The sequence below is a fragment of the Clinocottus analis genome, unplaced genomic scaffold (assembly GCF_023055335.1).
Source record: "Clinocottus analis isolate CAN_PGR_092001 unplaced genomic scaffold, fCliAna1.0.p SCAF_55, whole genome shotgun sequence".
NCBI lineage: Eukaryota > Metazoa > Chordata > Actinopteri > Perciformes > Cottidae > Clinocottus > Clinocottus analis.
The window spans coordinates 205,001-217,500 of NW_027176213.1; the positions used below are offsets into that span (position 1 = coordinate 205,001).

Below are 12,500 nucleotides of genomic sequence, written 5' to 3' on the forward strand. Positions count from 1 at the left end.
TGAAGCATAGACTTCTATACAACCAAAGGAGTCGCCCCCTGGTGGTCAGGAGAGAGAATGCAGCTCTAACACATGAAGCATAGACTTCTATACAACCAGAGGAGTCGCCCCCTGGTGGTCAGGAGAGAGAATGCAGCTTTAACACATGAAGCATAGACTTCTATACAACCAGAGGAGTCGCCCCCTGGTGGTCAGGAGAGAGAATGCAGCTTTAACACATGAAGCATAGACTTCTATACAACCAGAGGAGTCGCCCCATGGTGGTCAGGAGAGAGAATGCAGCTTTAACACATGAAGCATAGACTTCTATACAACCAGAGGAGTCGCCCCCTGGTGGTCAGGAGAGAGAATGCAGCTCTAACACATGAAGCATAGACTTCTATACAACCAGAGGAGTCGCCCCCTGGTGGTCAGCAGAGAGAATGCAGCTCTAACACATGAAGCATAGACTTCTATACAACCAGAGGAGTCGCCCCCTGGTGGTCAGGAGAGAGAATGCAGCTTTGACACATGAAGCATAGACTTCTATACAACCAAAGGAGTCGCCCCCTGGTGGTCAGGAGAGAGAATGCAGCTTTGACACATGAAGCATAGACTTCTATACAACCAGAGGAGTCGCCCCCTGGTGGTCAGCAGAGAGAATGCAGCTTTAACACATGAAGCATAGACTTCTATACAACCAGAGGAGTCGCCCCCTGGTGGTCAGGAGGGAGAATGCAGCTTTAAAACGTGAAGCATAGACTTCTATACAACCAAAGGAGTCGCCCCCTGGTGGTCAGGAGAGAGAGTGCAGCTTTAACACATGAAGCATAGACTTCTATACAACCAGAGGAGTCGCCCCCTGGTGGTCAGGAGGGAGAATGCAGCTTTAAAACGTGAAGCATAGACTTCTATACAACCAGCAGACTTCTATACGTGGCCCGTCTCTTCCCCTGGAGGGTCTCCTTACTCAAGACGATCTCATGAGCTCAAGCTGGCAGCGTTCTGGTCTGGTTCTGGTCCGGTTCCCCACGAACAAAGTGGTTCTTGGTCAGAACCCATCGTTCCCCAGAAGGAACAGGAGGTCTCATCTGACAGAAGCTTTGGTTTGATTTACTAAAACTACAATTACGAGAAAATTGCAAGTACCTGTGATCTGTACTAAAGTACAGTAGTGGAGTAAATGTACTTTGTTACATTCCACAACAGGTTTTCATGTTTTGTACTGCAGTTCTATGCAAACACAGTGTGTGTATGTGTGTGTGTGTGTGTGTGTGTGTGTGTGTGTGTGTGTGTGTGTGTGTGTGTGTGTGTGTTAAATTGACCACCTGTTGCCTTCCATTCTCAAACACACACACTCCCTTCATTCTTTTCTTTCCCGAGCAAACACACTGAAAGAAAAGATATGTGTGTGACCGAGTGTCTTCCTCACTTACATACCACAGCACACACACACACACACACACACACACACACACACACACACACACACACACACACACACACACACACACACACACACACACACACACACACACACACACACACACACAGGCATGTCAGTTCCTGTCTTGTGTTCTTGACTCTAATCTCTGGAAAAATTATCCTGCTGGTTATTTCCTGCCGCCTGCCAGTCGAGTGTGTGGGCAGAGCGTCACCACAGCAACAGACAGGAAGAGGAGGAAGAGGAGGAAGAGGAGACGGACACACACAGCATGAAAAGGTCTGACGGGACAAACCAGGAGGTCTGAAGACAGCAGATCAACAGAAGCAGAAGAAGAACAAACAGGAAGTAGCAGGTAGGAACAGGAAGCAGGAATCACATGGTTCTCAGTGTGCCAGGGCTGAAGGTCACCTGTTCAGGTTCTCTGGTCTCTACCTGTTCAGGTTCTCTGGTCTCTACCTGTTCAGGTTCTCTGGTCTCTACCTGTTCAGGTTCTCTGGTCTCTACCTGTTCAGGTTCTCCGGTCTGAGGGTCTGGTGGTCTGGTGGTCTGAGGGTCTAGTGGTCTGGTGGTCTGGTGGTCTGATGGTCTGGTGGTCTGGTGGTCTGATGGTCTAGTGGTCTGAGGGTCTGATGTTCTGGTGGTCTGATGTTCTGGTGGTCTGATGTTCTGGTGGTCTGACTCCAGGTCCACCAACGTGTCTGTCTCTCTGGCCCCAGGTGCTCTCGGTCCTCCAGGTGTCCAACATGTCCTCCGTCCTGCTGAGCTGCTGCTTCCTGCTCGTCTTCGCGGCCCCGCCCTGCAGAGGTCAAGGTCAGAACCAGATATTTAGGAGAAATCAGTTTTTTTTCCCAACAGTTAACGATGCTTTAATTGTGAAAATCTTGACATTGAAACAGGAAGCTGTGCCTGTTTACATGTAAGCTTCCTGTCCGGACCTTTCACTTCTTCTCTGCAGGAAGCGACTGCAGCTGTGACGTCCCCAACAGCCGCTGTGACGAGTCCGGAGTCTGCAGGTGAGACGTGTCAATCACCTGGTAGCCCCGCCCATGCTTGGCCCGACTGGAGGTCTAGTTCATGGTTTCTGGGTCCCAGCACCAGATGGTTCCTGACCCCCTGCGGTGCTGGGTATCGACATGTTCAGCAGCTGCCACACCTGTATGCTTCCGTCTCCGTCTCCAGGTGCGACCCCGGCTGGGACGGCGAGCGCTGCGAGCGCTGCGTGCCGACGCCCGGCTGCCGCCACGGTTCCTGTCAGCAGCCGTGGCAGTGCCGCTGCGAGGCCGGCTGGGGGGGGCGCTTCTGTGACAAAGGTCTGTAGTCCTGGTTCTAGTCCTGGTCCTGGTTCTGGTCCTGGTCCTGGTGTCTTGTCTGTCTCACCGTGTTCTCGTTGCAGACCTGTCGCTGTGCGCCGTGAGGCCGCCGTGTCGGAACGGGGCGACCTGCGTGATGGAGGCCGGCAGCGGCTACGGCTGCCTGTGTGCCGCCGGCTTCACGGGCCGGGACTGCCAGCTGAAGACCGGACCCTGCACCCAGAGGAGGTCTGACCCTGAGAGCCCGGCACTCCTCAAAAGCCTTCTGGAGATGTAAAGAGCTGTTTTTAAATTGGAATCCTTTCCTCCTCTTTCTCCTCCTCCTCCTCTTTCTCCTCCTCCTCCTCCTCTTCCTCCAGGTCTCCATGTCAAAATGGCGGCCTCTGTGAGGACGCAGACGGCTTCGCGGTGGATCTGTCGTGCCGCTGCCTGGCCGGCTTCACGGGTCGTCGCTGTGAGACGGACGTGGACGACTGCCGGATGCAGCCCTGTGCCGCCGGCGCCACGTGCCGGGACGGCGTGAACCGCTTCTCGTGCCTTTGCCCCGCCGGCTTCGCCGGGCGCTTCTGCACCGTCAACCTGGACGACTGCGCCAGCCGGCCCTGCCTCCACGCCGGCCGCTGCCTGGACCGCGCCGGCGGCTTCCACTGCGTCTGCCGACCCGGTTACGGAGGGGCCACCTGCGAGACGGAGGCGAGGGCCCGCGAGCCCGAAGGAAGAGGAGGCGGGGCCAGATCCACCGTGAACACGAACGAGAGGAGCGCCTTGCGGGCCGCCGCCGCCGTCGGGAACGGCAGCCGTGACGGCGCCGGGTCGTTCAAGGTGACTGTGAGCGAGCGCCAGGCCGCCGACCTTTCCGAGGTCCGGCTCGTCGTCCTGCTGGTGCTGGCGGGCGCCACACTGGCCGCGGTGGCGCTGACCTCCGCCCTCGTGCTGCGAGGCTCCTGCTGGCCGCCAACGCCATCGTCATCGCAACATGGCGACCGGCGGGCGCCGCAGAACGAGCTCCAGGGTCAGACGGGCTTACTCAACGGAGCGGAACCAGAGAAAAACAAGAAGAAGAAGAAGAAGAAGAAGAAGAAGATGAACACTGAGGCCGTGTAGAGAGAGAGAGAGAGAGAGAGAGAGAGAGAGAGAGAGAGAGAGAGAGAGAGAGAGAGAGAGAGAGAGAAAGAGAAAGAGAGAGAGAGAGAGAGAGAGAGAGAGAGAGAGAAGGGAACATCAGGTCTGGATTGGGGTCGTGATGATATTCACTGTGATGTCATTACCCACAACGCACCTCTGGCTCCAATGGGCAGCGGTCACGGAGTGCTCGCTTTTTGTCTTCAAGGTGCTGACTCGAGTGACATCACTTGAGGACAGACCTCAGGATTCGGGTCCTGAACGCGTCACAAGATGAAAAGTACAGAACATGTTGTTTACATGTTTGTTGTTGACACAAACAGCTTCTAGAGACACCTGAGAGGAAACATGTTAGCCTGTATGCTAGCTGTTTCCACCTGTTTACAGTGTTTGTGCTAAGCTACGCTAACATCTCACTTTTACTGCTTTGCATTTATGTTTCACTTTAGTGAACATGTTATAAATGATGATGTATTAATATGACATGTTATAAATGATGATGTATGTATATATACACTAGTACTACTGCAGTAGTACAGAAGTGAAAACATCAGAACAGAAGTTTACTGTTAAAGTTCTGACTTTGTGTCTCTGGTCAGTAAACATGTGTTGTGGTCAGTAAACGTGTTGTGGTCAGTAAACGTGTTGTGGTCAGTAAACGTGTTGTGGTCAGTAAACATGTGTTGTGGTCAGTAAACGTGTTGTGGTCAGTAAACAGTAAACATGTGTTGTGGTCAGTAAACAGTAAACATGTGTTGTTGTTGTGCAATAAAGTGGTGAATTTCTTTTCTCTCTGCAGATATTGATGATGTGATTATGAAATAATAAACAGGTCTGTAAGTTAAAGAGTGAACATGTTATGATTATTGATTACACTGCTGCAACGGGACAGATGCTTTGTTATTGATATCATTATTGCTTTATATATATATCTATATCTATCTATATATATATGTATATATCTATATCTATCTATATCTATCTATATATATATGTATATATATATATCTATCTATATATATATGTATATATATATATCTATCTATATATATATATATATATATATATATAAAATAAACTACATTTAACATTATTGTCTGGAGCCACAACTTAGTCAGGTTGTCTATTTCCCCTGCTTGTACCGTCTTCCGCCACTTCCTCTACCTCTTCTTTCGCCACTTCCTCTACCTCTTCTTTCGCCACTTCCTCTACCTCTTCTTTCGCCACTTCCTCTACCTCTTCTTCCCCCACTTCCTCTACCTCTTCTTCCGCCACTTACTCTCCCTCTTCTTCCGCCACTTCCTCTACCTCTTCTTCCGCCACTTACTCTCCCTCTTCTTCCCCCACTTCCTCTACCTCTTCTTCCCCCACTTCCTCTACCTCTTCTTCCCCCACTTCCTCTACCTCTTCTTCCGCCACTTCCTCTCCCTCTTCTTTCGCCACTTCCTCTACCTCTTTTCCACCACTTCCTCTACCTCTTTTCCACCACTTCCTCTACCTCTTTCGCCACTTCCTCTACCTCTTTTCCCCCACTTCCTCTACCTCTTTCGCCACTTCCTCTACCTCTTTTCCACCACTTCCTCTACCTCTTCTTCCGCCACTTCCTCTACCTCTTCTTCCGCCACTTCCTCTACCTCTTTTCCACTACTTCCTCTACCTCTTCTTCCGCCACTTCCTCTACCTCTTCTTCCGCCACTTCCTCTACCTCTTCTTCCGCCACTTCCTCTACCTCTTCTTCCGCCACTTCCTCTACCTCTTTTCCACCACTTCCTCTACCTCTTCTTCCGCCACTTCCTCTACCTCTTCTTCCGCCACTTCCTCTACCTCTTCTTCCGCCACTTCCTCTACCTCTTCTTCCGCCACTTCCTCTACCTCTTCTTCCGCCACTTCCTCTACCTCTTTTCCCCCACTTCCTCTACCTCTTTCGCCACTTCCTCTACCTCTTCTTCCGCCACTTCCTCTACCTCTTCTTCCGCCACTTCCTCTACCTCTTCTTCCGCCACTTCCTCTACCTCTTCTTCCGCCACTTCCTCTACCTCTTCTTCCGCCACTTCCTCTACCTCTTCTTCCGCCACCTCCTCTACCTCTTTTCCACCACTTCCTCTACCTCTTCTTCCGCCACTTCCTCTACCTCTTCTTCCGCCACTTCCTCTACCTCTTCTTCCGCCACTTCCTCTACCTCTTCTTCCCCCACTTCCTCTACCTCTTCTTCCCCCACTTCCTCTACCTCTTCTTCCACCACTTCCTCTACCTCTTCTTCCGCCACTTCCTCTACCTCTTCTTCCACCACTTCCTCTACCTCTTCTTCCACCACTTCCTCTACCTCTTCTTCCGCCACTTCCTCTACCTCTTCTTCCGCCACTTCCTCTACCTCTTCTTCCGCCACTTCCTCTACCTCTTCTTCCATCACTTGCTCTACAAGGCGGCAGGGTTAGCACTGGGGTTAACTAGTTAGCTAGCTAGCTGGTTCCTTTCCAGAGTTAGTTAGCTAGCCAGCTTGTCCATGTCCAGAGCTGACTGGTTAGCAAGCTAGCCCCCAAGCTCGTAGCGGTTCTTCTCGCAGTGAAGAAGTCTCCATCGACCCCAGACTGTAGACACCAGAAAGCTGTTGGGCTTGTTTTCTTTCATTTGTAAAGTTAGCATGGGGCACTTTGTAAGCTAGCTAAGTAGCCAGTCGTATGCTGGTTGGATTGTTAGCAACATTTCTCTTTAGTTTATTCCGTTAGCAACACTCCTATAATAGTCTATTTTGTTAGCAACATTTCTCTGTGAGCCACTTAGCTGTAAACTGTTTATTATCAGCTATCAATGTTAGCAGCGTTAGCTTGCTGAGGAAGAAGGAATCAGAGGCGCGGTTCTTACGAAGCTGTAAACAGTTTATTATTGTGACATCAGAAGGAACCAAAAGAGCAGAACTACATTCATCAGAAACACACTGAAACGGGCCGTAGGTCACTTGTGTGTTGAGGTTTTGTGCCGCCGCCGCTCTGTTCTAGTCTCTATGTACAGGTGCTACATCAAACCATGCAGAGCATGTGATTGGCTGCTGGCCATCAGGTGACCTGACAACCCAGAGGAGCGCAGTGAAGACAAACAAAGCGGGAACATTCAAACGGAACAAAGCAGAATAAAGTGAAAGTAGTTTAACAGGAAGTGTAAGTGTGGGGGTCACATTTCAGTCTCAGCCAATAAGCTCTCACCTAGACCTGATGTCAGCAAGACCATCTGGGGGCCGGAGTCTGTGAAGGACGACATGTAGAGCTTCAGCTTCAGCGGTAAGACCAACAACAGGAACCAGAACCAGAACGCTTCATACTCCATCCGGCTCATTTACACCGTGTCTTTACGCTTTAGAGCAAGTTAAAAACACAAGCTTTAAAGGAGGATAGCAAAGCTAACCAGCTGTAGCTTCATATTCAGTATACTGACGTGAGAGCACGTATAAAACATGGGCTTGTTCTTGAGATGTATATATTAATATATTACGGAGTATCAACATGGCCGTCTGTGAGGATTCACTTGCTTTGGGAGCCTCGTGTGGTCATTGGAGGAACTGCACCTCCTCATTAGCTTCATGTAGCGGGACATGCATATCAAATCGGATTTCAACGATTAAACTGTTCCTTAAAATTAAATCCATCACAAACCTTTTTTTATACACATATATACACATCGGTCACCTGTGACACCGCCAGGTCTACTGGTCCTACTGGACAGACTGGTCCAGAGGACAGACTGGTCCTACTGGACCCACAGAGGCCAGCACCAGGCTAGAACTGGGAAAGTCCCAGTATGACCAGTATGGGACCAGTATGGGAAGTAAAGTGGGACCGGGTCAGGGGGCGGGTTCAGCCCTTACTGCTGTGGGGGAGCCAGGTCGGGGGCTGGTACTTCTCTCTGATTGGCCGCAGGGCGCTGCTGGAGGCGGGGCCTTGCAGCGGGGGCGGGGCCTCTCGCTCGTCGTCCTCCTCCCCCTCAGACAGCAGGTCACAGATCTGCTGCTGCAGCTCCGGACTGATGGCGTTCTCCGCCAAGACCAGAACCCTGAGACTGGTGGGGAAGTTCTCCACCATGTCCAAGAACACCTGCACACGGGACCAAAACCCTGAGACCATGTGCAGGAATACCTGCACACAGGACCAGGTGTGTGTGTGTGTGTGTGTGTGTGTGTGTGTGTGTGTGTGTGTGTGTGTGTGTGTGAGACACACAGATGCTAAGGAGGAGGAACCTGTGCTGATTGGTTGGTGAGTCCGGTTCCCTCCAGGTCCAGAACCTCCAAGGTTCTGCTGGACGCCACAGACACAGCCAGCATCCCCACCACGTGGTCTCCTGCCAGAGGAGAGGAGTGTGTACACAGTGTGTAGTACAGTGTGTATACAGTGTGTATACAGTGTGTAGTACAGTGTGTATACAGCATGTAGTACAGTGTGTAGTACAGTGTGTATGCAGTGTGTAGTACAGTGTGTAGTACAGTGTGTAGTACAGTGTGTAGTACAGTGTGTACACAGTGTGTAGTACAGTGTGTATACAGTGTGTATACAGTGTGTAGTACAGTGTGTATACAGCATGTAGTACAGTGTGTAGTACAGTGTGTATGCAGTGTGTAGTACAGTGTGTAGTACAGTGTGTAGTACAGTGTGTAGTACAGTGTGTATACAGTGTGTAGTACAGTGTGTATACAGTGTGTAGTACAGTGTGTATGCAGTGTGTAGTACAGTGTGTAGTACAGTGTGTAGTACAGTGTGTAGTACAGTGTGTATGCAGTGTGTAGTACAGTGTGTAGTACAGTGTGTAGTACAGTGTGTATACAGTGTGTATACAGTGTGTAGTACAGTGTGTATACAGTGTGTAGTACAGTGTGTATACAGTGTGTAGTACAGTGTGTAGTACAGTGTGTAGTACAGTGTGTATACAGTGTGTAGTACAGTGTGTAGTACAGTGTGTATGCAGTGTGTATACAGTGTGTAGTACAGTGTGTAGTACAGTGTGTAGTACAGTGTGTAGTACAGTGTGTATACAGTGTGTAGTACAGTGTGTATACAGTGTGTATACAGTGTGTAGTACAGTGTGTATGCAGTGTGTAGTACAGTGTGTATACAGTGTGTAGTACAGTGTGTAGTACAGTGTGTATACAGTGTGTAGTACAGTGTGTATACAGTGTGTAGTACAGTGTGTATGCAGTGTGTAGTACAGTGTGTAGTACAGTGTGTAGTACAGTGTGTAGTACAGTGTGTATACAGTGTGTAGTACAGTGTGTACCCAGTGGGTTGTAGTCCAGGTTGAGCACTCGGAGCTGGGAGCTGTGAGCCACAGCAATGGCGAGTCGAGCCCAGCCTTTGGAGCTGATTCCTGGGTTAGCACTCAGAGTCAGCTCCCTCAGACCTCCAGACAGCAAACAACATGATCACAATGATGATTACCATGACAATATATCATTATCTAGTTCTAGTCACCATGGGGTGGGTTCTAGTCTCCATTGGGAGGGTTCTAGTCACCATGTGGTTGGTTCTAGTTATTATGTGCTTGGTTCTAGTTTCCATGTGGTTGGTTCTAGTCTCCATGTGGTTGGTTCTAGTTTTTATGTGGTTGGTTCTAGTCACCATGGGGTGGGTTCTAATCACCATGTGGTTGGTTCTAGTTATTATGTGCTTGGTTCTAGTTTCCATGTGGTTGGTTCTAGTCTCCATGTGGTTGGTTCTAGTTATCATGTGCTTGGTTCTAGTCTCCATGTGGTTGGTTCTAGTTTTTATGTAGTTGGTTCTAGTCTCCATGTGGTTGGTTTTAGTCGCCATGTGGTTGGTTCTAGTTTCCATGTGGTTGGTTCTAGTCTCCATGTGGTAGGTTCTAGTTCCATGTGGTAGGTTCTAGTCTCCATTTGGTAGGTTCTAGTTTCCATGTGGTAGGTTCTAGTTTCCAAGTGATTGGTTATAGTCTCCATGTGGTTGGTTCTAGTTTCCATGTGGTTGGTTCTAGTTTCCATGTGGTTGGTTCTAGTCTCCATGTGGTTGGTTTTAGTCACCATGGGGTGGGTTCTAGTCACCATGGTGTGGGTTCTAGTCTCCATGTGGTTGGTTCTAGTTATCATGTGCTTGGTTCTAGTCTCCTTGTGGTTGGTTCTAGTTTTCATGTAGTTGGTTCTAGTCTCCATGTGGTTGGTTCTAGTCTCCATGTGGTTGGTTCTAGTTTCCATGTGGTAGGTTCTAGTCACCATGGGGTGGGTTCTAGTCACCATGGTGTGGGTTCTAGTCTCCATGTGGTTGGTTCTAGTTATCATGTGCTTGGTTCTAGTCTCCTTGTGGTTGGTTCTAGTTTTCATGTAGTTGGTTCTAGTCTCCATGTGGTTGGTTCTAGTCTCCATGTGGTTGGTTCTAGTTTCCATGTGGTAGGTTCTAGTCACCTTGTGGTTGGTTCTATTCTCCATGTGGTTGGTTCTAGTCACCATGTGGTTGGTTCTAGTCACCATGTGGTTGGTTCTAGTCTCCATGTGGTTGGTTCTAGTCACCATGTGGTTGGTTCTAGTCTCCATGTGGTTGGTTCTAGTCTCCATGTGGTTGGTTCTAGTCTCCATGTGGTTGGTTCTAGTCACCATGTGGTCGGTTCTAGTCACCATGTGGTTGGTTCTAGTCACCATGTGGTTGGTTCTAGTCTCCATGTGGTTGGTTCTAGTCTCCATGTGGTTGGTTCTAGTCACCATGTGGTCGGTTCTAGTCACCATGTGGTTGGTTCTAGTACTATTCTATCTGTTGGTCTAGCTCACTGGTTTCCACTGGTAAGCTGTGAGTTCTAGCTCACTGGTATCGTACCATTAGACCATGAAGCATGTTCCACATTTAAACTGGTTGTCATGGAGGTTCTCAGGTCTTACCTGACTTCGCTCCATCGGGCGGCAGCATCCCACAGATCAGACCCAGTGCCTCGTCTCCCAGCATGCAGTCTCCCAGATCCAGACAGACCAACGCCGGGTGGGTCGACAGCGCCGAGTTCAAGGTCACCAGCCCAGCGTCCAACAGCGGGCTGCCATGGAGACTGTAGGGGGCGGGGCCGAGTCTTACAACCAATCACATGACTACATGTACGTGTTGATGACGCATTGTTCATACTGCACACGTGTGTAGGTATGTGGTGCAGTGTGTAGTGTGTACTGTGCAGTGTGTAGTGTGTACTGTGCAGTGTGACCTCTGGAGGGTGGCCGGCTCCAGCGTGAGCACCAATCAGAAGAGAGCTCTCAGCACTGTACTCACAACAGCGTCTGCAAGGAGCGGTTGGCCTTCAGGGCGTCGGCCAGGTGGCGGGTCCTGCCGCTGCCGGTGACCACGCCCAGGTTCAGGTTGAGCTGCGCCAGCGAGCCGGACGCCGCCACGCTGCGGCACACACGCCCGAAGTCACGGTCTGACAGCTGGCAGCCGCGCACGGACAGCAGCCGCACGCCGTCCTCCTGCACGCTCTCACAGATGTCCTGCACCTCGGCCGCCGACAGCTGCTCGCCCGTGATCTGGATGGAGGCCGGCAGCATGCTGGGAGCACTGGGACACCTGGACACACGAGAAAGGGGAACCCAGTCACAGAGAAGCCTGACCTCTACTGGGGAGAAGCAGGGCTCCCATTGGCCGCCGACCAAGTCCTGACATCACTTCCTGTCCAGCCTGGAGTTCATGTAATGATTGAAGGTTGAAGAAGCATTTAAAACTACAACTCCCAGAAGGCTCTCTGCGCCCATATATACACGTGTATATATACACACGTGTCTCCCAGATCCAGACAGACATATATATGTATGTGTATATATGTGTATATATACACACGTGTATATATACACACGTGTATATATACACACACACACACACACACACACACACACTGTATATATATACACGTGTATATATATATATATATATATATATATATATATATATATATATATATATATATATATGCGCACACACACACACACACACACACACACACACACACACACACACACACACACACACACACACACACACACTAACTACACTGATCAATTAATGTGACGTAATGATTGGCAGGAGCCTGAATCAGTTTATCAGACTAACGACCTCGGATCGATCAGCTCGGGCTCTGATTGGCTGCGCAAGAAGGAGATCAATTACCTGATAAACGATCGATCAGCTCACGCGAGCAGGATCGGGACCTTCACACGCTGACGTCATCGTCCGCCGCTCCGGTGCCGCAGGCCACGCGCCGGTTCCGAGCTGCCATCGGAGTCGATCGATCCCGGTTATCGATTGATCGGATGGGCGCGACGGGCGTTCGGTGTGCCGGGGCCGGCCGAGGGGTCCTCTGTGCCGGGGTGAGAGCTCCGGGAGCCGGGCTGGTCCTTCTGCTTCTTCTTCTGTGGTTTTTAAACCGGTGTGTTCCTGCAGGTGACCGTTACTATGCGACAGAGAGGGGAGCAGCGCGAGGTCTCACTCTGACGGGTTTCCTGGGACCACAGAGGTATATCATTATATTGTATTGTTATTATCATTACCATTGTTCTTAATATTGCTAATATCATAGTAATATTACATTATTATATTATATTGTTGTTATTATAATCTTATTGGATTGATTTTTTATCCTTGTTTTCTTTTAGATTTGTTTTATATTTTTGAGAAGCGAGT

At 49.8% G+C, this 12,500-nt stretch overlaps 2 protein-coding genes across 8 annotated transcripts in view; one reads left to right on the top strand and one right to left on the bottom strand.

Moving 5' to 3' along the window:
- The window catches only part of dlk2 (delta-like 2 homolog (Drosophila)), a 5,870-nt gene extending 1,185 nt beyond the window's left edge, over nt 1–4,685 (top strand). Inside the window, exons 3-8 of one of the 4 annotated variants that reach the window (XM_068601809.1) lie at nt 1,614–1,778; nt 1,939–2,236; nt 2,382–2,439; nt 2,606–2,736; nt 2,820–2,964; nt 3,096–4,685. In XM_068601809.1, coding sequence (XP_068457910.1) covers nt 2,170–2,236; nt 2,382–2,439; nt 2,606–2,736; nt 2,820–2,964; nt 3,096–3,840 — 1,146 coding nt within the window. In that variant the 5' untranslated portion in view covers nt 1,614–1,778; nt 1,939–2,169 and the 3' untranslated portion in view covers nt 3,841–4,685. Of the gene's footprint in view, nt 1–1,570; nt 1,779–1,850; nt 2,237–2,381; nt 2,440–2,605; nt 2,737–2,819; nt 2,965–3,095 lie in introns of those variants that run through there. The other 3 variants (XM_068601808.1, XM_068601810.1, XM_068601811.1) reach the window with 3 other exon arrangements.
- A 2,028-nt stretch (nt 4,686–6,713) lies between these two features.
- The window catches only part of lrrc73 (leucine rich repeat containing 73), a 6,729-nt gene continuing 942 nt past the window's right edge, over nt 6,714–12,500 (bottom strand). The window contains exons 2-9 of one of the 4 annotated variants that reach the window (XR_011080065.1): nt 11,988–12,319; nt 11,100–11,390; nt 10,724–10,884; nt 9,118–9,240; nt 8,087–8,187; nt 7,718–7,943; nt 7,059–7,206; nt 6,714–6,920 (exon numbers count right to left, since the gene is read on the bottom strand). Coding sequence is in view for 3 of the 4 variants with exons in the window: in XM_068601885.1 (XP_068457986.1) it covers nt 6,871–6,920; nt 7,059–7,097; nt 7,718–7,943; nt 8,087–8,187; nt 9,118–9,240; nt 10,724–10,884; nt 11,100–11,371 (972 nt within the window). In the remaining variant the exon portion in view is untranslated. Of the gene's footprint in view, nt 7,207–7,717; nt 7,944–8,086; nt 8,188–9,117; nt 9,241–10,723; nt 10,885–11,099; nt 11,391–11,987; nt 12,320–12,500 lie in introns of all 4 variants that reach the window. The other 3 variants (XM_068601885.1, XM_068601886.1, XM_068601887.1) reach the window with 3 other exon arrangements.